General features: G+C 42.1%; 11 protein-coding genes across 13 annotated transcripts; 5 read left to right on the top strand and 6 right to left on the bottom strand.

Moving 5' to 3' along the window:
• Positions 1-233: 233 nt before the first annotated feature.
• LOC117584845 (CCR4-NOT transcription complex subunit 11) lies at positions 234-1,501 on the top strand. Of its 2 annotated transcripts, XM_034273994.1 has the most exons (5): positions 234-249; positions 542-813; positions 871-1,010; positions 1,079-1,244; positions 1,303-1,501. In XM_034273994.1, the coding sequence occupies exons 2-5, from the start codon at positions 568-570 to the stop codon at positions 1,435-1,437; spliced, it is 687 nt and encodes a 228-aa protein (XP_034129885.1). In that variant the 5' UTR covers positions 234-249; positions 542-567; the 3' UTR covers positions 1,438-1,501. The 2 variants fall into 2 exon arrangements, with proteins under 2 accessions (XP_034129885.1, XP_034129878.1); XM_034273987.1 differs by lacking the exon at positions 234-249 and having other exon boundaries at positions 445-813.
• Positions 1,502-1,572: 71 nt separating this feature from the next.
• On the bottom strand, positions 1,573-4,038 carry LOC117584832 (inner nuclear membrane protein Man1). Of its 2 annotated transcripts, none has more exons than XM_034273966.1 (2): positions 3,882-4,038; positions 1,573-3,580 (listed from the first exon to the last, which is right to left on the bottom strand). In XM_034273966.1, exon 2 carries the CDS (start codon positions 3,562-3,564, stop codon positions 1,633-1,635), a length of 1,932 nt encoding a protein of 643 aa, XP_034129857.1. In that variant the 5' UTR covers positions 3,565-3,580; positions 3,882-4,038; the 3' UTR covers positions 1,573-1,632. The 2 variants fall into 2 exon arrangements, with proteins under 2 accessions (XP_034129857.1, XP_034129866.1); XM_034273975.1 differs by having other exon boundaries at positions 3,886-4,038.
• Positions 4,039-4,390: 352 nt separating this feature from the next.
• On the top strand, positions 4,391-6,665 carry LOC117584530 (LIM domain-binding protein 2). The gene is made up of 2 exons (XM_034273483.1): positions 4,391-4,512; positions 4,767-6,665. Exon 2 carries the CDS (start codon positions 4,802-4,804, stop codon positions 6,536-6,538), a length of 1,737 nt encoding a protein of 578 aa, XP_034129374.1. The 5' UTR covers positions 4,391-4,512; positions 4,767-4,801; the 3' UTR covers positions 6,539-6,665.
• Positions 6,666-7,796: 1,131 nt separating this feature from the next.
• On the bottom strand, positions 7,797-9,012 carry LOC117584540. Its single transcript, XM_034273495.1, has one exon. The coding sequence runs from the start codon at positions 8,940-8,942 to the stop codon at positions 7,842-7,844; it is 1,101 nt and encodes a 366-aa protein (XP_034129386.1). The 5' UTR covers positions 8,943-9,012; the 3' UTR covers positions 7,797-7,841.
• A 277-nt stretch (positions 9,013-9,289) lies between these two features.
• LOC117578564 (probable protein BRICK1-B) lies at positions 9,290-10,179 on the top strand. The gene is made up of 2 exons (XM_034264137.1): positions 9,290-9,482; positions 9,986-10,179. Exons 1-2 carry the CDS (start codon positions 9,362-9,364, stop codon positions 10,093-10,095), a joined length of 231 nt encoding a protein of 76 aa, XP_034120028.1. The 5' UTR covers positions 9,290-9,361; the 3' UTR covers positions 10,096-10,179.
• A 460-nt stretch (positions 10,180-10,639) lies between these two features.
• LOC117578563 (ejaculatory bulb-specific protein 3) lies at positions 10,640-11,704 on the bottom strand. Its single transcript, XM_034264136.1, has 2 exons — positions 11,583-11,704; positions 10,640-11,173 (listed from the first exon to the last, which is right to left on the bottom strand). The coding sequence occupies exon 2, from the start codon at positions 11,158-11,160 to the stop codon at positions 10,780-10,782; it is 381 nt and encodes a 126-aa protein (XP_034120027.1). The 5' UTR covers positions 11,161-11,173; positions 11,583-11,704; the 3' UTR covers positions 10,640-10,779.
• Positions 11,705-12,313: 609 nt separating this feature from the next.
• LOC117578562 (adenylate kinase) lies at positions 12,314-13,902 on the bottom strand. Its single transcript, XM_034264135.1, has 4 exons — positions 13,713-13,902; positions 13,055-13,291; positions 12,820-12,987; positions 12,314-12,763 (listed from the first exon to the last, which is right to left on the bottom strand). The coding sequence occupies exons 1-4, from the start codon at positions 13,812-13,814 to the stop codon at positions 12,551-12,553; spliced, it is 720 nt and encodes a 239-aa protein (XP_034120026.1). The 5' UTR covers positions 13,815-13,902; the 3' UTR covers positions 12,314-12,550.
• Positions 13,903-14,197: 295 nt separating this feature from the next.
• On the bottom strand, positions 14,198-15,797 carry LOC117578560 (xyloside xylosyltransferase 1). Its single transcript, XM_034264133.1, has one exon. It carries the CDS (start codon positions 15,615-15,617, stop codon positions 14,232-14,234), a length of 1,386 nt encoding a protein of 461 aa, XP_034120024.1. The 5' UTR covers positions 15,618-15,797; the 3' UTR covers positions 14,198-14,231.
• Positions 15,798-16,185: 388 nt separating this feature from the next.
• On the top strand, positions 16,186-18,500 carry LOC117578561. The gene is made up of 8 exons (XM_034264134.1): positions 16,186-16,566; positions 16,842-17,010; positions 17,065-17,381; positions 17,444-17,629; positions 17,684-17,815; positions 17,882-17,998; positions 18,054-18,136; positions 18,194-18,500. Exons 1-8 carry the CDS (start codon positions 16,372-16,374, stop codon positions 18,198-18,200), a joined length of 1,206 nt encoding a protein of 401 aa, XP_034120025.1. The 5' UTR covers positions 16,186-16,371; the 3' UTR covers positions 18,201-18,500.
• A 115-nt stretch (positions 18,501-18,615) lies between these two features.
• On the bottom strand, positions 18,616-20,996 carry LOC117578558 (radial spoke head protein 4 homolog A). Its single transcript, XM_034264131.1, has 4 exons — positions 20,628-20,996; positions 20,379-20,571; positions 19,398-20,325; positions 18,616-19,343 (listed from the first exon to the last, which is right to left on the bottom strand). The coding sequence occupies exons 1-4, from the start codon at positions 20,939-20,941 to the stop codon at positions 18,631-18,633; spliced, it is 2,148 nt and encodes a 715-aa protein (XP_034120022.1). The 5' UTR covers positions 20,942-20,996; the 3' UTR covers positions 18,616-18,630.
• A 166-nt stretch (positions 20,997-21,162) lies between these two features.
• Positions 21,163-23,835, top strand: LOC117578559 (synaptic vesicle 2-related protein). The gene is made up of 8 exons (XM_034264132.1): positions 21,163-21,581; positions 21,638-21,894; positions 21,957-22,081; positions 22,136-22,199; positions 22,255-22,380; positions 22,434-22,505; positions 22,572-22,966; positions 23,023-23,835. Exons 1-8 carry the CDS (start codon positions 21,476-21,478, stop codon positions 23,306-23,308), a joined length of 1,431 nt encoding a protein of 476 aa, XP_034120023.1. The 5' UTR covers positions 21,163-21,475; the 3' UTR covers positions 23,309-23,835.
• Positions 23,836-24,158: the final 323 nt, after the last annotated feature.

The following is a 24,158-nucleotide window of genomic DNA, read 5'->3' as shown; positions in this document are numbered from 1 at the left end:
ACTAACGGGCTCCACGTCGAAATTACTTATACTTTGAAACGATGGGATTTATCCAATACCGGCACGTATATATATATATATGCGTATCACTCCTGTATCATATAGAAATACAGTTACAGTGCTATGTTTTCCAGCACACAGCCAGCTAGGAAAATTAAATCAATAAAAGATACAATATTATTATTTTTTTTAAATTAAATCGCTACAACGAAATTGGTTGGCCGCAGACAATGAGTCCGCATTGACCAGGTACCAATGTTACTAAAAAGTTTGAAGTCAAAAAGTTTGCCGACCGAACACTATAAATATAATGAAGATACAATATTATTTATTTTTTATTTTACCTCGCGATATGAGAGGTGCCTTGACTTGATATTCCACGTTCTATTCCGAATAGTTTATCTTCAAAAAGCGTGCCTTTATTAGTCTATCCAATTAAGGTCACTCTAACCTGTTTCTGGCATTGTTTGTTTATAAAATAATAAGTTTAGCGTTTCTTGGGAGTTCTACCCCACACTATTTTGATTATTTATTGTTACAGCTCGAGCTTGAGGACAGGTCTCAATCATGTTTCTGTCGATTGCCCCCCCGCTTATGGACTTTGAGGACGAATTGCTGTGGATAAATCAGTCAAACAGTGGAAAGCTGAAAATATTATATGACAAATCGAATTATGTTACCCCCAATACAAAGCTGCTCATTGAACAAGCGTTTCTGCAGCCCCTTAGTCTTCAGGATCAACAGATTCTGTTTGATGATTTGCTGAAACAGAACTCTGACATAGCGCACCAATATGGATTGACACCGGCAAAGGTGCGTATCCATTCTTTGAACTTGAATAATATATTGATAGTTTTTGTGGGTTGCTAGCTACCCCTGCTGGTTGAAAACAATCCACTCATTTCCATTGAAATCTTACTAAGACTGATGATGACCTCAGACATAACAGAGTACTTCAACATATTGGTCAATATGGATATAACGTTGCATTCCATGGAGGTGGTCAACAGGTAAATGTTCACACAGATTTATTAATTGTTCATTAACTTAACTCTTTTTCCTCCTTTCTCTGAAACAGATTAACTACGTCGGGCCCTTTACCCACAGAGTTTATACATTTGTACATCAGTAATTGTATTTCCACCTGTGAAACAGTCAAAGACAAGTACATGCAATCCCGTCTGGTACGGCTAGTGTGTGTGTTTCTCCAGTCTCTAATTCGGAATAAGATTGTTAATGTCAAGGCAAGTCACTGCATAATCTAACAGTATATATGTACTAATTAATTTCAATCAATTTCAGGAATTGTTCATTGAAATTGAGGCCTTCTGTGTTGGCTTTAGCAAAATTAAAGAAGCAGCTGCCTTGTATCGTCTCATTAAACATTTGGAAACGGGAGAGAGTGCACTGTCCTCGAATGCCTTAACGAAGCAATAGACAATAGACCCACATGTGTTTGTAACTTTTTTATGCAATGAAAAAGCTGTTGATGAAATGCCAATGTAAATTGTATCAATTATTACACTAGAGTCCAGCCCACATTAATGGATGTTTAAAAAAAAGAGAATAGAGTTGTAGTAAAAACAAATTCGCATTTAATAACTTAAGTATCTAGAGTTGAAGATTTGTATTTTATGAGTGAGTGTTGGCTGCCTCGTTTGGAAGAAAATATGGTGGCTCGGCTGCGGGTTTTGGGAAACGGCTTAGATAGCGTTCAAGTCTTAGAAATTTAATCGATATTAGGCGATTGTCGAACCACCAACCATTGATCTCGTTGTGTATCATGCCAGCGTCCTCCTCGGTTGCACAACGTATGTAGACGCAGCACGATTGTATGTCCAGCTGCACATCGCATATCTTGCAGCGTGGTCCCACCTTCTCAATGATCGACTCCACAATGGACTGCTTCAGGTTGGGCTGTTCGACTTCGGTCAAGTCGAACATGTGCCTGATCTTCAGGCAGGGTGTCGGTGGGTTTGCAATCTTGTTGGAATTGTCGAGTGCGGATATCTGCCACTTCTTGCCAAGTTCCTTTTTCTCCAGGTTCCTGTTCCAGGCAATGGTGCGCAGGGGCTTGCCGTCACGTATGGCCATGCCGAAGAGCACACGGCTGTCGTTCTTCTCCAACATCTTCAGGGCCTTATTCCAATAGGATAGTTGCTTAGAGCGTTTCTCGGAAGGCACTAGCTTCTCCTGCAGCTGATTCAATATCAGTTCAGGGCTTTCAGACTGAGAGCTCTGGTTCTTCAGCTCTTGTATGATGTCTTTTGTGAATTGGTCCACAGCAATCAAGGCTTTCTTCTGCTGCATGCGATAAACTACAATGCCAAAGTAAACTAGGAAGGCTACGGATACTACCAGAATCAGAGTACCCATTACGGCAAAGAAGCGTGTGACTTTCTTAGAAACAACGCACTTGAGCGGCAGCTTTGGTTCCGCCAGCTCAAAGTACGAGCCCTGTTCCATAGCGCTGGCCGAGTCCTTGGCTTCCAAAATGTTTATCATCCACTGCGGATTCTCCGCAATTAGGTATTGAGTCGCTAGCAGATTGCTATGCATATTCGCCCTTGGAGTCTTGCTGCTGCTGACTAGCTCTCTGACAAACTCATTCACTTCAAGGGTCGGCGACTGGCTGGCATCTGAGCAGTGATGGAGTCTGGCACGCTCGTTCAAATGCTTAAAAAGCTCCTCACTCATGAGCAGAGCACTCTTCAAAGATTCTTTCCGTATGCACTGAACCTTTCCGTTGGCCAATTGCAAGTCGTTTTGGTTGCACAATGTATACTTCAACGCCGTTTTGTCCATGGGGCTCTGATCGAATTTCTTGCTCGCATACAGCACTGTAATTATTACCAGAAATATCAGCAAGAGGCCAATCAGCATTTTTGGTATGATATATTGTCTTATGTCGGGATTCTTGAAAAACGACTTAAGGTCGGATAGGACGAAACGTTTGAATTTTCCATTCCTTGGTGGCGGCATTCTCGACATTTGAGCAGCGTGGGTGACTTTGGGACTGATCTTCCTCTGCAGTGTGGTGTCCCGAAAGCTGAGCAATCGGTTAACGACGCCTCCATCCGACATTTTCACTTTTCCACTCTGCTTGGCATAGCTGTTGGACGAGTCTATCGAGAAGGGCATGGAGCACTGTTGGCGGTATTTGCCATTCATGTTCATATTATGCGGCATGCATTCACTGTCGTAGTTGGATGCCACAACAGGTGGTGGGGCGTACATCTTGGAAGCCGACATTTGCAATGGACTCAAATCCGGCTCGTCGTAGTTACGCTGATTAAATACTGAAGGATTTAGGCACAATTCAATGTCGTTGTTGTTGTTCATCCTTGGATATTTGAATATCGGTGACGGATCGCGCTGCTCCTGCGAGTACAGGGTGTACTTATTACTTCTTCTCTTTAGTTTCTCCGCCTTTTTGTGTTTTTTCAACTTCTCAATTAACACCGCTCTGGTTGTTTCCGTCACAGGAGTGCTTGGGAATCCGCATTGAATCAGCTTTCTATGCAGATCGAGGTCGCTTAGGCTGTTTAAGCTTTCCGTTGACATTTTAGGTATATGCTCTCTGCAAGAAGAATTATTAAATTGCATATGTAAGTGTTGTATTTCAAAATAAAAAAGGTTTTCAATCGAATTCCGGCATATACATAGGTATGTGCACATTGTACATACATATGTACGCATGCACACTTCGGCATACACCTGAATTACATTTGCATTACTTGATGAAATCCATCTAGGATCACATACATATTGATGTAGATAATGCTTCAATAGTCGCTTCAACCGTAAATAGAGTCTCTCAAAACTATTTATAGTTGCACAAACATCGAAGCGAGTGTTCTTGCACTTGGAAGATAACATACATACACAAATACACGTGGACGAGTTGAACATATGAGCGAATCACATAGATCTGTACAATTTGCAAATATAAAATTTGTTAATTACATAAAATAAAAACGAAAACTGTAATTTTTTTCAAGCAACAGTTTCAAACATTTGATTACAAATTTATACGGCACATACTAAATCATTCAGGGTCAAGGATGCGGCGTCAAATGCATTTTAATGGAACACATGAGATGAAATATTTCTCACAATATCGATGTTATTAATAACTATCGGCGGAACAACTATCAAATTAATCCCAAACAAAGTCAGACAGCTTGGCTTCAGTATTATCTTTTTGTACTATCTAGCTAGCAGATGCATTTATAATGGTTTAAAATATATATATATTTTTGTTATTATCCAGTGCTCGCATTGCGACAAAGTGACAATGACAAAGAAGAAAAATGACTATGTTTCTTTTCAGCCATTCCTTTGACAAGGTAGCCATGTTTTCACATGCATAGTTTGTATTTCGCACAGACAGGGTCGCTCAGAAAGCGATGACGAAACTATCGGCAGGGGCCAATCAGTTTTCTTGAAATGTAGATACATTTATATGTGTTTGTGGCTTAAGAATTAAAATATTGTATGCCTTTTGCAAAGGTAAATATACGGAGCATCCCCAATCAAATTAAATCAAAAAACGATTGCGGAGCATCAGCAAGTTTAATTTTCCCAAAATGAATGGCCGAAAAACAGAGTGCTTACATGTATATACACATATTTTGTAAATGCATTTGGGCATTAGGACAAGTGCACACATACGTACATGCTCGTATAAATACACAAAACGCTATAAACACGATGATTTTTATGGATTAACTCAGTTGTATCTAAAATACGTTTGTAAATTTCAGGCCGAACCGCATGTCCTTTAATAATTACAGTAGGCATGAATCGTAGAGGTTTAAATTCTGGGAATACGATGTCTTCGCAATCAAATATTGACGACGGTAGCTGGAAAGGAGTTTCTGAGGGCGGATCAATGTTGCCCACGTCGAACTCGTCCGCTCTCAATCCGGATGGCAGCAACCAGAGTGGCTTCTCGCAAGGAGGATTGCCGTACAACTCAGGTGGCAATCCGTATCCACCTGCTGGACAATCCTCACCCGCTGGAAATCAGTCGTTAGTGTTTCAGAACACTAATCAACCTGGATCGAATACACCTCAATATACCTCTTCACCTGCACCCTCGGGTTCATCCACACCGGGTCCAGTCGGTTCGCAGAACATTCCTGGGAACTATCCACAGTCGTCGACAGCTGGAAACTTCAATGGTCCTGTGGGCGGACCCTTTGGATCGCCATCCTCTGGCCTGGGCCAGTTCAGCCGACCAGCCAGCTCGGGCACACCCTTCAACAGCGGGCAGGCCGGCCACTTTTCGTCGCCCACGGTCTTCGGAGTGGGCGGTCAATTCAATCCAATGCCGCCAGCATCTCCCTTTGGGCACGGAGGAAATCATCCCATGATGGGCGGTCCCCAGCAAATGGAACGAATCGATCAAGGCTTTAGGAGGCACAACTCGTACTTCAGTCACACCGAGCACCGAGTATTCGAGCTGAACAAGCGCCTTCAGCAGCGGAACGAGGAGAGCGACAACTGCTGGTGGGACTCCTTCACAACGGAGTTCTTCGAGGATGATGCCCGATTGACTATCCTGTTTTGCCTGGAGGACGGACCAAAGAGGTATACGATTGGCCGCACGCTCATCCCGCGCTTCTTTCGAAGCATATACGAAGGCGGTGTGTCCGACCTGTACTTTCAGCTGAAGCACGCCAAGGAGTCGTTCCACAACACGTCTATCACCCTGGACTGTGATCAGTGCACGGTAATCACTCAGCATGGCAAGCCGTTCTTCACGAAAGTGTGCGCCGATGCCAGGCTCATCTTGGAGTTCATGTATGACGATTATATGCGCATCAAGTCTTGGCATATGACCATCAAGGGACACAGGGAACTCATTCCAAGATCCGTGATTGGCACCTCGCTTCCCCCCGATCCGATGCTTCTAGATCAAATCACTAAGAACATTACAAGAGCTGGCATAACCAACTCCACGCTAAATTATCTACGATTATGTGTTATCCTCGAGCCGATGCAGGAGCTTATGTCGCGACACAAGGCCTATGCTCTGAGTCCACGGGATTGCCTGAAGACGACTTTATTTCAAAAATGGCAGCGCATGGTGGCACCGCCGGGAAAAAAGGATCCCCAAAGGCCACCAAATAAACGTCGCAAGCGGAAAGGCTCCAATTCAGGCGGCGGTGCCAATAACGCAAACACTCCGCCCGTAACAAATCAGAAGCGATCACCGTCTGGTCCCAGCTTTTCCCTCTCCTCGCAGGATGTGATGGTTGTGGGGGAGCCCACCCTGATGGGCGGAGAGTTCGGTGAGGAGGATGAGCGGTTGATAACGCGGCTGGAGAACACGCAATATGACGGCACCAATGCCGTGGAGCACGATAATCACACCGGATTCGGTCACGCGGACTCGCCCATCTCCGGCTCGAATCCATGGAGTATTGACCGAGCGGGAAATATTCCAGCCAGCCCTGGCAACGGTGCTGCGCCGCAGAACAACGCGAATATATCTGACATAGATAAAAAGAGCCCCATTGTATCGCAATAGAAGTTAATAAAACATATTTCGCTATATTGTCAAATGTATTTTCATACTTGCATGTAAAAAATATTTAAATAAAGCTTTCAAGTTTTAGGAAATGTATATAAGACATACATACAAACACATACACATACAAAACATATACATACATCTAAATATATATATATAATTACATTTAAGCTGTCTTAATCACACACTCTATTATATAATTGTAGCGTAGGAACTACTCTATCTACTATCTACTACAACTACTACTTCTGTCTTGACTGCCTTTCCAAAGTAATTTGTGTTTTTTTGTAGTAAAGCAGAACTTTTAAGCACAACGCTCAAAATATTATAAGTACATTTATTTTTTGCCTATACTCTAAGGCCGGTGGCTCCCACTTGCGGCCAAGCCGAATTTGATGTTCTCAGATTGTTACCTAGCTTTTTTTCCCGTCTAACCAACTGCAGTCATATCAAAATAGTTTGAACAAGTATGCTTAGCTTCTGCTAAGAACCCTAGAACAGGTCCCAAGATCCACAGCAAGATCTGCCATAGGGCAGTAAAAGTAAAAAGTAAAAGTTCTCTCAAAGTTTTCTATTAATTCTTTTTGTATTTTGAGGACACAAATTATTTAGATACTCAGGAATCGTATGGCACCAAAATCACTCATCTGGCATGTGTGCTCTTTTTTTACAGCGATAATTACTATTGTCATCTCCACATTTGAGATTATATTCCTATCCTTAACTGCATGGCATGGTGTGAGAGATTTAATGGCATTCCAGGTCCAGCATCCTTTGCGCATGCACGAACAAATAGGATACACAGTTTCTGGCCCACAGACAGGCATACAGTTGCGTGTTCCAAGGAGTAGCACAACTCAGCTGACCTTATACCTAATGACCTATGAATTCTTTTACAATATTTGGATTCAATTATTTGCAGCTGTATTGCCAGAAGTTATAACCAGGAAGTGCAGAAAATGTGCGCCCCAACAGCAGCCATAGCAAGAGTCTATATATACCCTTGAATTCGAAAATAAAATCGTAGTATCGTTGTCACATTACTTCTGTACATACTTTGACTCTCGTGGCAAACATCTATCCATGGAAATGTGAAATCTGAACGTCCTTATATTTGGCTCTTGGAGCAGCTTCGCCACATCCTAAAATTATTAGCAGACTGCCACCATGCACACAAACGAATTCAGGCCAGGGGCACCATACAGAATGTAAAGTCATACGACTTTTGTACACATGAATGTATATTATATCTTATTATTATATAAAATCTACATATGTATTTGAATTTACAGACAATTAATTATTTACTGTGACTATCAACATAAACTGTTGCATTATCTACGCCCGAGAACTGGTGTGTGCTCAATGTGGAAAGCATTTTCAACTGCCCCTGATAGAGAACATCGGCGATTATTTTCTCCGCATATATAGCTTGGGTGGCATCCATGGAACGCAGCTTGTGGGCAATGATTTTCCCGAAACTCGAGAAGTGGTCATCGAGCTGGTGGTCGGCACTCTTCAGTGCCAGCGAAAACAATCGCTCAAAATCGATTGTAGAGATATCCGCTCGGAACTTGGCAGCGGGAACTGCTTCATTATCTTCGGATTGCTGCGAGGATAGCGAAGACGAGCGCTTTCGGTTGATTTTGTTCTGGTTCTGGTTCTGTTTAAGTTGGCTGGCGGCCACCACTGGCCTGACCTGCTCGGAGTCACCTCCTATTTGTTTCGGTATATCGGGTAGAGATTTTCTTCGTTCGGAAATAACTCTGCTGTCGGCCGCGGTCATGACGATTTCCACCTCCTTGATGGTGGCTCCTGAACCATGATTATTGTTGTTGTTGTTGTTGGCGTTGACTGTTTGAATACTGATAATGGGGTCAGGAGCGCAAGCAGCAGATGCGTCCTCGAATAAATATTCGGTTGGACAGTTTTTGGGTGACAACTTTTGATTATCCGCCTTGTGTGGCTTTGTGAGACTCTCCGCATCGGAGAGTTCTTCACAGTTCTCCGCCGGGATTAGAGTTACAGCACTCTCGGAGTATTGCTGCTGCAGCGGGGGGTGGTTATCGTGACGCTTTGCCTTTTTATCAGGAATTTCTTCGTCCTTCAGGAACATGAGCGACTCGAAATATCGCCGTTTGGGACAGTAGGGCTCAAATTTCTCGCCTTTCTTCTTAATTTCATTACATTTTCTTAATTGATGACGAAATGCGCACCGCAGGTTGTTTATCTTTTGCTTTGTTCTTTCCACATTGTACATCTCCCCATGCTTGGTGGCCACTTCTATTAGCTTCATGTAAGCCTCCTGCCGCTTGCTCCTGTTTCTAAAGTCCACGGAATCGGCCTTCCATAGGCACGGATTGACTTTATATTCCTCTATGAAATCGTCAATAAAATCCATTTTTGTTTACTAAATGAAAACTTGGCCCGAAATGTGTGTTTGTGTAAGTATATGTGCCAACACAACGTTCAAACAAATTAATTGGAACAAATGGGAATGAGAAATAACAATCGGTATCACTAATAAAGTGAAACAGTGTTTATCTAAATATTTTGAATGGACATTATATGGAATTTTAGTGCAAAGTGCATTATAGATAATGTACTAACAAACTACACCCATAAAGTAAATATTTAGTTCTTAATGTTAATTATATTTAGTCTTGCGATGAATCGATATAAATTATAAAAACAGCATATTGGAGGTCGGAAATTTCTGGTATTTAATACTATTGCTACGCCTTACTATTCTTTCTGGTCACACTCGCACAATTACACCCACATTGGAATAAAAGAAAATAAACATTTTAATAAATCAAAATGAGTGGTGCTCACAGAGAGGCGATTCAAAAGCAAATACATCAGGACTGGGCGAATAGGGAATACATTGAGGTCATAACAGCCAGTATTAAACGCATTACGGACTTTTTAAACTCATTTGGTAAGAAAACATAGCCAAGTACATAGCACTACATGCATGTGTGTGTTTCTATGTGTGATCGCATCTGCCGACATATTCATACATACATACATACAACTTGCATAGATTTGTATGTACAATTTTTGATTATTGGCGGTCGTAAATAGTGTCATTGTCAGTGAGTGTATTTACACTTGTTATGAGTAGTAAATAAACTCCATATCTACATAATAACGTGCGAATTTTAGCGTAGTTTGCGTATTATACACGCTGTCTTTCCAAAATCAGGTGCCACTGGCAGTGTAATTATTATCCGGTAGTTGTGATGTGCGTACATCATGTGCATATATAGTTGCTTAACCTACTTAACATTCGGGCAGTACATGCGAATTCTGTTTCTGTCACAATAAACTCTTCTGTTCGGCTGTTCGGAAAGTTTCTGCTATAAATTCTATGAAATATCCTTCTCCATTTTGATATGATATTTGTTTTGATTGTTCTCTAATTGTTGCTTGTCTTTGCAGATATGTCCTGTCGCTCTCGATTGGCAGTACTCAATGAAAAGCTAACGATCCTAGAGCGGCGCATAGACTACTTGGAAGCCTGTGTAGCTCAAGGAGAGACATTAACGTAAATTCGCTACAAGCTATGTTCTCACAATTATATTAAGCTTTTTACATTTATAAGATAATTAAACATTAATGAAAAACTCGAGCTATTGCGTATATTAGCTTATGGATTGCCAATTTCCATGACATACAAAGAGCAGTTGTTATTACATTGTGTTGTTCTTTGAAGGCTGTCCCTCCATGCTGTTTCTTCCTTTCACGGTTGACTTGACGGACAAACGATCGGATTCGTTTCGCTGCCTGGCCCTAGACACACACGCAATACAATGCCGGAATAGTCGTAGCTTCGAAAGCTATAATAAGCTATAATAATGTCCACACGGGAAGTATCATTTGTATATTCTCATATCGATAATTGCTGTCTTTGCCTTTAATAGAACACTTTCTAAGTGGTCTATTATAGTCCACACAGTATACATATTTACGTGCTGCGTTTTATCATCCGTTGATTTGTCATAAGCTGCTGCTGCGCTTACAAATGATTACCACGTGTGGCGGTAATAATTGATACCTGGAACACCTTCGAGAACCATAGCTAAATGCATTTTGTTACAAAATAAATCTCTTTATTGAGCGTACGATCGAATTATGTACAATTTAGAAGAGAAGATAGACATATAATAACAGTTAACAACAATTATAAATTTTTTGGCAATAGAATAATGCATGTATGTAGATCAAGATTCTGTTTAGATCTTGATGCCAGCGTCGGTGGCCTGTGCACGGTAGCGCTTGATGTAAATTTCCTCGGGATCGTACTTGGCTTGCAGCTGCTTCCACTCCTCCGGCTTGTTGTCGATGATGAAGCGAAGCACTTTGTCAGTGTTGGACCTCTGCTTTTCGCTGCACTTGCTGCACTCCGTCTTCAAGGCGTCCGGCAGGGACCTCTTCAGCTCCCGGCCCTCGGGTGTGCACTTGCCAGTGTCAACCAGGCACTTGAAATAGTTGTTGAAGAGTCGTTCCGATTTCAAAATCTCATCCACATCCAGGTTATCATATTTGGTGGTGTACTTATCCTCGGCGGCAACCAGCACCACTCCGAGCAGCAACAGCGTGAGTAGGAATTTCATTTTGAAAGTTGAGCTGCAAAAAAAAGTACACACAATGAAGTGTTAAGTGGAGTGTGGTACTTTCGTAATAGTATTAATAGGTAGTCATTGATCGGCACTTTTAGTCACACTCTACAGCACAAAAAGAGACTTAGTGTAGGTCGGTCTGTTTTTGGTGGCAAACCAGTTTGAAGTCTAACCCAGTCTCTGACTGAAGGCTCGATGGACAGCGCCCATGGAAATCATTATAAATCTGATTATACATCTCGAATGGGACTACATTAAGCTCCACTTATGAATGCCCGATTCGAGTCACATTTGAGTGCCCTACTGAGGCTTTATCACTGCCAAACGCGACTCAATAAACAGGTTCGATTTGGCTTTGAATAAATTAGATATGCAATCAGCAGCACTAAATGTAAATACATATTGGCAAATCTTACAGTGGAGAGCGACTAGGTAACGACGAGACTACAGGTAGATGCGTAGCAATGCAGCAGCTTTTACTAACTGACAAATGTGTCTATGAAGTTTTGCTTTTATACCTGGCCTAGGCAACGATTGAACTTCAAGTGTACTATATACATACAACCAGACAGACTTCGATTTGTAAGCGTGTAGTAAGGCTTTACGTACATATGTACAAACCTCAGACCCGAGACCAGAGACTGACGCTTGGGATTGTTGATACTTTAGACTTTGAAGCACAAATCGCTATTGCTAAAAAGTCAACCCGGTGATTAGTCAATCGTCGTTATAACTTTATATAATGTGTATGGGGTATAGTTAAAGCTTAATTTGATTTTAATATTAAGCAGGTGACATACGAAGCAGCTATTCTCCGAACTATCAAATCGTCGTATTTGTACTAAATGACTTTAAAACGAATGAACCACTTCATACTTAAAGTGCCTTGTGGACACAGTCATCGCACAAAGTGTAAACATCAACAAATTAACGACTTTCAGACACGTTTCAGCAAGGAAGCTTCGTTTTTTGTGCTTCCCAAGATAAAACTGTGGAAAAGTACTTCAGAAATGCTGCTCTTTAGAGCACTGCATGTTCCTGGATAGTCCCAAACCCTGCTCGAATCGTAAGTGATTGATTCAGACTCTCCCAATTAAAGATTCGTTTGATTTAATTCATTCAACGGGCAACTTTATATATCAAGTATTTATGTTTTATTTTAGTTACAAATATTGAAATGTAAAAAGTAACAAAAAGTTATACATTTTAGAAATCTGTACAAGGAGAGTAACTGTAGACCCGCTTCAAATGATTTTCTGATAGTAGTTTTGTCATTTTTAGACCTAAATCATGCTCTGGTTGTTGTGTTTTGTGTTTCAAAGTAAAATGTCAGGAGGCAGTTGCAGTTCGGGATCATATGTCTATATATTTTTGGAACAGATCACTATTGAGTCTGGGCGGTACGATGGCGTTGGAATATCGACTCAATGGTTGAAAAGACATCGCTGGATTTTCTAGCGGCATCAACTTTGTAGTGCAGTCCCCGCAGACCATAGTAGTCAACCAATGGACGAGTTTGCCTGTGGTATGATTCTAGTCTCTTTTTCAAAGCGTCAGCGTTGTCATCGCTTCGTCGCATCAAGGGTTCGCCAGTAACCTAAAGTAAAATGTTTTAGCAATGTGATTTTTAAGCTCAGAATCTCTGCTACGTACGTCGTCCTTCATTGTGACTTTGGGAGGAGCAAACTCCTCGTGATAAGATCTACCACTCGCTTGGTGGATCAATCGTCCAGTAATTCTCCTCACCAACAGGCTGTCGTCAATGGCGAACTCGATTACAGCATCCAAATTAGCTTTCCTCTTGTCCAGCAGGGTATCGAGCTAAAATAATCAAAGAAAATCTCATTAAAAGAACGACCATTGGCACAGTGACAATAATCGCCGCTACCTTTTCAGCTTGAACAACAGTTCTGGGGAATCCATCGAGAAGGAATCCGTTTCTACACTCGGGTTTGTCCAAATTGGAATCAATCATATCCACGACAAGCTCGTCGGATACCAATTTTCCCTCGTCCATAACTTTTTTCAACTCGGAGCCAAGCTTGGAGCCGGAAGAAATTTCCGCCCTCAACATATCGCCAGTTGACAAATGGCAGACACAGAACTTCTCCTTAAGAAGGGGAGCCTGAAACAGGTGATAAAGCAATGATTTATTAATTATTTGTAATCTTAACAGCAGAGCATGGGGGAGCTCCCGAGTTGGGGGAACTGATGTCTGTACACAAACATTCGAGTACATTTGTTTATCTCTGACATCTCATTGTTTATATGGCTTAAGTATGGAATTTCTATTCTATGTATGCCGGAAATGCTTCCTTTACTGAGTTGATGTACATACAAATGCATGCATGTATGTATTTATGTTCACGTGCACACATGTTGGAGTGCGACCTTTGTAGTTTAATGCATTTATATAATCGCATTGGCTACATTTTTTTTTATAAAAAAAGGAGAGATAAATGCGTCCAAGGTACACGTTTACACATACACACTTACATATGTGTATACAAACGTGCATCATTCACATTATGTAATATTGAACCCACCTGCGTTCCCTTGCCGGATCCCGGCGGTCCTAACAGAATTGCATTGATTCCGGTAGTTTGGGGCTCATATCGCTCCACTGGTACTGCTACATTCGGCGCCATGGTTCGGTTTATTTACAAAACTATTTACTTAATGTATTAATTCAAGAACTTAACTAAACGAACAAGAAATGAAGGTTAAACAGATAAGATATAGGATTAAGTGTGACCGCGGAGCTAAAATATACCGCCTGAACCAGAAATATACCGAAATATACATTTTCCTTTTTAAAATATACCGTATATCCTTTATAGTTTTGCTCGAGAAAAATTAGGAGCTAGCTCGTTCAGTGAACAGATATGGAAGAGTGGATAATTTCGTACCGGTTGAACCGTTAGACGACGACATCGATCGAATTTGTCGGTGGATTCGATTTCTATATATTTTCTATATACATTGCAAAGACATTATAAAGTAATCTGTGCTAATATTAAAACGCAACTTCTTTGTTTTGCTATAACAATTTGTTAACTATTTATTTATTCTGGAATTCGTGTATTACAATTGCCATGATACATTTTGATATTGCCCTCGCAGCGGAAGTATGCGTCAAATATGTCACTATAGCCGTGATCTTTCCACCAAGTACATAGCTGCCTATTCCACACGCAATCTAGTCTATATATCAAATTGGGGTACTCGTATCCCAGTAAAGTGAAAAAATCTTGGTCTCCCAAGTGTCCCTTGAAGGAATACTTTGCAACGAGCGTTTGCACTTCCGAGTTTGTAAGTTTTTCCAGATATGATTTCGAGTTTCTTATGCGATTTAAAAGCAGCAGGACGACTCCAGAGTTAAGACCCGGATAACCATGGCGCTGCTCATGGTTGTGATTATGTTGATTTCCCATCTCGTGGTTCATTGGATAATATGGGTTTCCAAAGCTAGTCTTTGGATACCGTACGCGATAGCGGTAGAGGATATGACGATATACGGGAGTTAGTTCTGGCGCCAGTCCATAAAGTTGGTGCGGCAGAAAGTGATCAAATTCATTGAACAGTAATCTAACATCGGAACGGAAGACTATATCACAATCCAGCAGAATGGCTCGATTTAAGCTTGCATCGGCGATTCTATGGAGCCCGAGGGACAAAAAAAAGAGCGAGTCGCTGTAATAAGAGTTGGGCGCTGAGCTAAAGAACGGGGATAACTTGGCAGCTATGTCCTCTATGATGGTGGAGCAGACTTTTACGTCGTACATTGTATATATCACCGTTCTACGAAATCTGCGAATCTGCCTCTGAAGGATCTCCATGACGGAGCTGGAGCTCTCCTTGTCGGTGATTACATGCAGATGGAGTTGGGCACTTGTGTGTTTCAGCAGACTGTGTGCAAACAGATCGAATTTCAAGTTAAGATGGTAGTTTTCTCTGGTGTAAATTATAAATATATTATAATTATTGTCAGAGGAATGGAACTGCGCGCCCAGTTCCAGCTGCGTGGAGGAATAGTTCAGCAAATAGTGGGTAGGCTTTAGGAGGATGGGCTGAACGGACGTCGTTGTTTGTTGAACATTGGAGTCTCTTGTCTCCTGCTTCTCAGTGTGTGATAATTTGTTAAGCCGGCTCGAAAGAAATGCGGAGAGTATATTTCCCCGAACTGATAGATGCGTGTTGGCGTAAATTATAAGAACACACATACAAATTAGTATCAGCAAGAGAACTAGTTTCTTCTGCCATCTGCAGCGTAGTACGCTCCAGGTCCAGCTCTTTGATGGACGAACGGAATTCCGGCGATTGATGATTAATGTCACATTTTCCTGCTCCTCCAACAGCTGCGATTTGCACTTCATAATACCATACATGTTAACGTCTGTAGGAAACGTTTTATGCTTTTGACTGATTGTTTTAAAGCTGTACTTTGCCATTTTGGAATGAGTGTAAGCTGCACCTATGTCATAACAATACAATACACGAACGAATGAGTATCTTGTGTTAGAATACACTAAATGGAAACTTCGAGCATATAAGCATTAGCGCACTAAACATTTCGACTGGCTTTAACTAATTTTAACTACAATACGACGATAACAAAGCACCCAATGGAAAAATCAATGTAAAATATCGATGTCGGCTCTTGACCCTTCGCATCGATGGTGTTTCTCACACATCGAAGTGATAAGTAAAAATATCGATAAGTTTGTGTTAGTTGCTAGTCTTATCACTAGATTTAAACAAAATTCAAGGTAAGTTCATTCTTTATTTGTAACAATCCAATAAAAATAAGTCTTGAAAACTTGCCAGTCCTATGAAACATTAATTCATCAGTTGGATAAAATTGTAGTTTGAGGGCTGAGAGTCCTAACTAGCTAATAATATTAAATAGAATATCAAAATCGAGGAAAATGATTTAGAATGCGGTATATTTAGAAAATGGAAAGGTATATTTTGGGTTATCTCGAAATCTTAATCGATTATTCCGCGGCCACACTGGTGCCAAAGAATTATACATAAATCCAATCATGCGCAGAAGTAATATTTTTATCAGTATAAGTACATGTTGTTCCAAAACTACAAAGAGATTTACATTAAGAAAATGTAATAGTTTGAGCATCGTATAGACTACAAAGTATTCTATTGCGGGCTTCAATTTGGATACACGCTTACATTTGGTGCAACACTATGGACGTCCATCGGATTGAGGTTCCCCTGCGATCTGGCGGAGGAAAGAAAATGAAAAAACGAAGGGAGCTCGATGCCCTTATAGCGCAGTCATCTTCGTCCAAGAGAAACACCCGTAGAACTGCTGGAGGAGCGACACATTCCCAGGACAAGTTGTTATCCGTTTCCACGGATGACCCTGAGGAATATGCATGGGTAAGTAGGGGCCAAACTAATGATGGGTCGTCAAGTACAAGGTTATTTCAATTGGTTTGTACATGTGCATGTGTATGTGTACATGTAAATCGAGGAGGAGTTTTCTCCACCTTGTTAATAACCTTTATAAGCGATGTAATATGACAATAGTCGCAGCCTTGATCGACGTCACGGCCGAGTGACTGGAGCGAGTGCATACCTTCGTGATTCATTTGTGAATGCGGGTAATGAATACTTGGAACACATTTGTTTACCTTTTTGGTTTCCCCTTCTAGACGAATGTTTCTGGCGCCACTCGTCGCAGCCATCGGAAATTTGCTTACTTTCGCATGTGTGGGCCCCTGTTCTTGGGCATCATTGGCATTTTAATTGTTTCGATATTGTACTGGCTGTATTTCGATCTTCGCCAGCAAATGTCCGATTATCGTCAGAAAATCGAGGAGGGTAAGTCTCAGCTAACACGCATATTGTTCCATTATGTAACTCTTATACTTACAGTGTCTGCCATGAGCAAAAACTTTCCGGATACTCTGCAGCGGTGGCATGAGACATCGTCCTATCTGATGAAAAATCAAACGGCAGTTATTTACGAAATAAGCGAGTTGCAAAAATCTATCGAGGGATTGCGCATGAACTTTACCAGTCTCGAGGCAGCAGTGGCTTCTCAAAGAAATCACGGAAAGGACGAGAAGATGGTGGCAGACTTTGGAGCGAAGATAGAAGCTGTCGCCACAGACATTGAGGCTATAAAGGAACATTACAACAAGTATATCGAGGTGCAAAAAAGTATTCAAGCTGAGACAGAAGCTTTAAAGGTGCGTCAATCACAATTATCCACAGTAAAATTTTTTAATGAGATAGGCAAACCCTTTTTCAGGCAAATTTGTCGCAGTTGCCGATGCTGCATGCCAACGAGTTGCCCACAAATTTATCGGACAATATTGCAGCACTTAATCAGACCACACTTAATTCCCTGAAGATGCTGTCAAACGACTTGAAAGTCGTGAACAACACACTGAGCCAAACAACGAACATGCTGGGAGAGGAAGTATCACTCCACAAAGTAACTATTAGCCACACTCTGCGTTAGTTCTACTCTAACTTTTACATTTCGCAGACCAAAATAGATGATTTGATGGATCGTTCGGAGAATGTGACATCACATGTTGCCACCATAAGCAATAGCTGGCCGGAGTACAAGCAAAAAGTAACAAACTTCGACGAGGCCTTGGATAAAACTGAAAAGGAGGTAATATTTTGGATGCTGCTTGCCCTGCGATTACTTGCTAACTCCTACTTCTCAATGTCCTCCAAGATATCGCTCTTAAACAGCAAGAACTCAATGCTTTCTGCTGCAGTTGAGCAGTTGAAGAACTTTTGCATTCAGCGTATCCAAGGCACAAACAGCGAAGATGCAGCCATTATTCCAAAGGTAAAAGTTAGTCAGCAAATTGTTGCAGTTTTTACCATCATATAATTTCTTACAGCCTGAAGTCAAAGCCGCTGGTCAGGAACTTGTGAATCCGTTAGAAAATGCCACAGTCAAACCACAACAGGAAACGCCCACACTGTAAGCAATACAATGCTGTACAAATATGGCATTGGTTGAAAGCTATTAATTATTCAGCCCATAAGCCTGGGTGAAAGTCACAGCCAACGATTGAAAATATTTACATTTAATACACACGAAAACTGCAGTGTACATACATAAGTGTAGTTCAGAGAGCTATCTAAAATAATGACAAAGTATAGAATGGATGGTTGGATGGTTGGGGGATGTACGTGTAATCGTGTGATTTCAGTTAAGTTTACTTTTAAAGTCCGTCGTAGAAAAAGGTAATTTTTGTATATAGAAGTTTGTAAGGTAAATGCAATATAATTCTTTATAGGTACAATATGCATTTTATGTCCAATTAATAAACGATTCAAGCTCACGCTCGACACTTTGCAATTTTGATATTTAAATCAGTTCAGTCCATGCTTGCTGTTTTACTTAATCAAAATACATTTTATTTCAATATGCATAATAAACAAGAAACATTAAATTTAACAAATTATCGCCGCCTAATCATCTTCAGAGGGTTCATCGGACTCGTCTCCGTCCTCATCATCAAACTCTTCGATGTCTTCCCCAACTGAGGCGGGTTTCTTTTGCTTGCTGAGTAGCCACTCGCGATAGGCGGCCTCCTCCTCAACGGTCGGATCACTGGCCTCGATGAAGTCTTCCGCCTCGTGGGTGTACTCCTCCTGCACCATGGGCAGGTGATTGAACGGCATGTTGCGTGCATGGTACTTGTGCCCCCAGCCCAAGTATATGGATTCGCAAGTTTTCTCGAATATAAAGGTGTGGGCACCCGGCCACACGTTCGATTGCATGAGGAGAACGCGTTCCTTTTGATTGGTGTACTTGCTGGTCTGGCGTATCAGCCAAGGCGTGGCTATTTCCGGACTCATGTCGTTGGCGCACGAGGACAAAATACTGGGCCCTATTTCCGGTTGATTAAAGCCCTCAATCATACCCTCCTCTTCGCCCTCTTCCTCATCCTCGACGTCCTCTTCCTCCTCCATCTCTTCCTCCATTTCCTCCATGAGTCGCATTTTTAAATAGAGTGCCAGCGCCTTCTCGCGCTCCTTTTGGGCTTTCTCCTCGTTGAACCACACGACACGACCTTGATGCAGTATATTCGAACGGACGTGCACCCAGGCCACTGGAGTGGCCAAAGACCCCAGCGGTTCTGCTTCATATTTTTCATTTTTCAAGAGCATAACGTCGTTGTCTGTGAAGAAATGTGATGTGGATTTTGTGTCAATGGTGAGTCAACGAAAATTACCTTCAATCTGATCTTCTTCGCCTTCGTTTAAGTCCTCGTCTTCTTCATCCTCCTCCTCCTCTTCCTCCCCTTCGTCGAGGTCACCTTCAAATGCGAGCTTCTCCTTCTTGGTCATGCGTCGGTAATAGCCAATGGGCGCGATGTAGGTGCCAGCCGTAATGCGACCGATCATGGCGCGCAGGTAATGCTTCTCCTTGCCGGGAAAACATGGATACGAGATGACATCCGCCTCTAGATCGCCAGTGAGAAACTTTTTGATTTGTCGCGAGATGACCACTTGGCGGGGCGTCACTATGGGCAGCTCAATCCAATCATCGGACAGGGAGTTGACCACAAAATACGAGTAACGATTGCAGCCAACTCCAATGTACTCGGGTGGTATGTCGTAGAATTCAATTTCCTCCACCAGGGGCACATCTGAGGCCTTTGGCTTCATGATCTCCAGCTCTTCAATGGGATAACCCTCCCAACCATAGATGCCGGGCGTGAGCTCTGGACCAATATGCGGCGGCAGTGGTCGCTCCTGTCTGTCGTGGCGCATCTTGATAGGCAGCTGCTTCTCGCGCATCTCGTCCTGCATCATTGCCAGGCGCGACTGTATTTCCTCGCGAGTCAGCGTGGCCTCCACTATGTAGTAGGAGGCCTTCAGTCCATTGATGCAGCCCCAGAAGCGGCACTGCATGATCGAGGAGTGTGTCTGCAGTCGGTTCATGGCGCAGGCCAGCTGGAAGATGTCATCGTTGCTGATGCTGAAGCCGCACTGATTCCAATAGAACTGCAGCTGCTGCACGCGCTCGTTGAAGGTCACAAACTGACGCATAGAATCATCAACGACTATGCGCAGCTCTTCCTCATCGTTGATTTTGCTTTCCTCGCCATACAAGTCCTCGGCACCCACCAAGTCTTCCCCCTCAATGTTGTAGGGCAGCTGCGGGCAGAATTATGAGAGACAAACTTTATGATTAATTATATTAGAAGTACCTGCATGGATTGCAGAATCTGCTTGGCGACCTTGAAGGTGCGCACTTCGTCGAATATGCCATTGGGCGGAAAGCGTTCCGGCAAGTGAAATTTCTGTTCGCGCACATTTCGGCTGAACTCCTCAAAGAAATCAATCACATTCGGCGGACGCTCATCAATGACACGCTTAATTATATCGCTTAAGTGATCGAATCTAAGTGAAAGACACATTGGGGTAGATATTAACTATTAGTCACAGTTAATACTCACAAGTTATCGCCACTTAATGTGCTGTACTGCTGCATTATGGCCTTGGCCACATTCAGTTCATAGTCAATGTCGGGCGGATCTTTGACTAGAGCTTTGTTGAAGTGACAGTCGGAGTCGAATGCCCCCATCGATATGGTGGTCGAGGAGGATGTCGAAGTCGATGTAATCAGTTGCGAGCATTTTGGCGACGACTCCTGCTCCACAATAATCTTCTCAGGTTTCTTCTTCTTGGTAACGCAAGGCGGTGGCAGCCCCAGCAGATCCGAGCTGCTTGTGGAGCCGAATGAGAAATTTTGGCACGAATTGTTATCCATCGTTGTATTTACTGGCCTTATTTGATTGGTAAATTAAAACTATGTGTTGTATGAGCCCAAGGCACACAGAATGAATGTTGACTTAACAACAAAAGCCAACATTGTTCTTGGTAATTTTCTGTTTTATTTGAATTTCAGTCAGTCGGGTTATCGATAACATAACAGAGTTATGTTAGTAGTGTATGCATGTGTGTGTGTGCGTGTGCGTGCTACCTGTTGTTTACCTTACATCTGATTCTCTCACTCAGCTCTCTGTTTGGTGTTTGGAAAAAAGAAAGTGCCCAAGAAAGTTGCAATGTGCTGATCGTCAGGTTGTACATGCAGAAACATTTGGAATTTGTAGTAATCTATGCAGCATTTTGTGTATAAATTCCGTGGACAATCTCCTTGTGCAGTTCTTAAGTTTCTTCTTGGATTTGGAAGACTTGCTAATAGCTCGCATTGATCGTTTGCGCTTCAGAACAGAGCCCCTCCCTGTTGCTGTTGCTGGTCTCATCATTCGGGAATGCTTTGCCTAAAGTAAGTTTAATAAAAATGTATTACCTGAACGAGACAACGCTTCCGTCGACGGATAACTTCGCCCAAAGAGACGCACACGCCTCCAACTTGGAGCTAAAGACAGTATCCATTAATCCAGATGGTAAGGAATTAATTTACATTGCTTTGGGTCCATCACTTGATTATTTTATTATGCAGACACCTATACAGTGCAGCAAGCAATTAATGCATTCGGATTTGGCTGGTTCCATGTGAAATTGTCGCTCCTGGTGGGCCTCTGCTGGATGTCGGACTCCATGGAAATGGCCATTCTGAGCATTATTGGGCCGGCATTGTTCTGCGAGTGGAACGTGTCTAAACTCCAGCAGGCTTCAGTGACAACAGTTGTGTTTTTGGGCATGATGATCAGCTCTAGTTTTTGGACACAGCTGAGCAACAGATATGGCCGCAAGTCGGTAAGAAATTCTAAAGTTTTTAATGATCTTTAACTTAAATCAACTCCTACACTTATTTGCAGGCACTCACATTGTTTGGCGTGTTACTAGTTTTATACAGCATTCTAAGCTCAGTTGCACCCAGCTATGCTTGGCTGCTAACGCTGCGTGGGCTCGTGGGTTTCACCATTGGCTGCGTGCCACAATCGTGAGTAATGGCATAGATCAATTTGCAACTTATACAACTTAATATACCTTTCAGTGTCACTTTGTATGCAGAGTTTCTACCAACCAAACACAAGGGAAAGTGTGTAGTTCTAATGGATGTAAGTAGCTGATAGTTGGGCCTGCTACATCCCGTATAACTTTCTTTCATTCTAGTGCTTCTGGGCGTTGGGAGCGTGCTTCGAGGTAGTCCTCGCTTTGGTTGTATATCCCTACTTTGGCTGGCGTGGACTTTTGGGATTGTCGGCTACGCCGCTTTTGATATTCACACTGCTCTCGCCGGTATTTAAATTGTTTAGCCAATAACGTCAAAGAAATATATTAAAAACTTTTAGTGGCTCAGCGAATCGGCTCGTTATCACTCGAATAATGGACGCAACGATAAAGCCTTGAAGGTGCTAGAGCAGGTAAGCACACAGCCGTCTAGTAATGGCTTATAAATAATTTAATTTTATTTGATTTGCTTTGCTTAGATAGCGCAGAATAATAAACGTCACATGCTGATCGGACGCCTGATTGCCGATGAAGAGCCCAGCTCCCCCGAGAGCTTCAGGTCGCTGCTGAGTCCCAATTTGTATCGGACCACGCTCCTGTTGTGGTTTATCTGGCTTGCCTCGGCCTTTTGTTATTACGGCTTGGTGCTGGTTACCACAGAGCTGCTGGTGGCGCGAAACAAGGAAAAATATCCCAATGATTGCGTTACATTTATGACTTCCGATTTCATGGACCTACTCTGGATTACCCTGTCGGAGTTTCCTGGTATACTGCTGACAATCAGAGTGATTAAATTGTTTGGCAAGAAGAAAACGATTGTCCTGCAATATTTAGTGCTTGTCTTGTGCACTTTAGTTCTAACGACAGTCTCGAGGTAATGTTTAAACTATTTTATTGTTAGTCTCACGCATTTAGAATATTTATTTGCAGTCGTTTTGCCACTTCGGCTACGCTCTTCATTGCCAGGGGCGCGATATCTGGCATTTTCCAAGCGATTTATGTCTACACTCCGGAAATATATCCCGCTGCACTCCGCTCCATAGGTGTCTCTGGATGCTCTGTGCTGGCACGGCTGGGCGCCATGCTCACCCCCTTCGTGGCCCAAGTGCTGATGGAGTCGTCCCGAGTGCAGGCCGTCTCTATCTATGGATTCGTTGGACTGCTCGCAGCCATCGCGTGCGCCTTTCTGCCCCGCGAAAATGTGGGCTATCACTAGTTGTGTGGATAAATTCGAATTCTAAATGTAATGCACGACCCTGCTGTAGCAAGGAACGCTGCTCAATAGCCTACCCAAAAACCATTCCCGACCACATCTAAAGCATTTGCCTAGTTTTGGGGCTTGTGTGTAATAATGGTTTGCCTGAGACTACTTTTAGTTTCTTGGTTGTTGAAAAACTAAAATAAGTTTTCTTATTTTCTCAGTATTTTCAATGTGAAGCAGCTTTTGTTCTTAGGCATCACAATTACCGCAAAGACTGAATGCGTTCTCTTTTTGGTGGGCATACCTGAGCTGGAAAATCGCGAATGAATCATCTAAAACTGAGCGAAAAAAGCTTAATAAATGCTCAATGAGATGTGACCAAAACCAAATGATCATTAATTATGCTCTAGGTTATTAAGCTTTTGCAGTTCCCGTTCCCTTGATGGTTCTTCTGCTCCCTATATTCAGTATTGTGAATAATTAGACTCGGATGTTTCAACACATCAAACAACTAACTATATATTTCATCCTGTTAATGCACCGACAAGCAATATAAATATTTAAATTATATTTTTATAAAACTGATTTATGTCTATTACATACAATGCGAATGTGCTGTGGCATACATATGTATGTTTGTGCAGATGCAAGGGGAGGGATCTACATTGTGTGCGTAGTAGCGTGTGTGACAGCTATAAACTTTTAGCACGTGTGTGTTTGTGTGTGTGTTTTAGAAGTAGATGAAAATCTAAGCACATAAATACATACATACATACATATGTATGTGTGTATGCACAGGCATTGTGAGGTGCATTATTTTTAAATTCTGCAACGATTTTTTCGAGGAAAGCTTTTGTTGTGATCA

The sequence above is a fragment of the Drosophila guanche genome, unplaced genomic scaffold, assembly GCF_900245975.1.
Source record: "Drosophila guanche unplaced genomic scaffold, DGUA_6, whole genome shotgun sequence".
Lineage (NCBI taxonomy): Eukaryota > Metazoa > Arthropoda > Insecta > Diptera > Drosophilidae > Drosophila > Drosophila guanche.
This window is presented reverse-complemented; position numbering and strand designations above follow the sequence as displayed.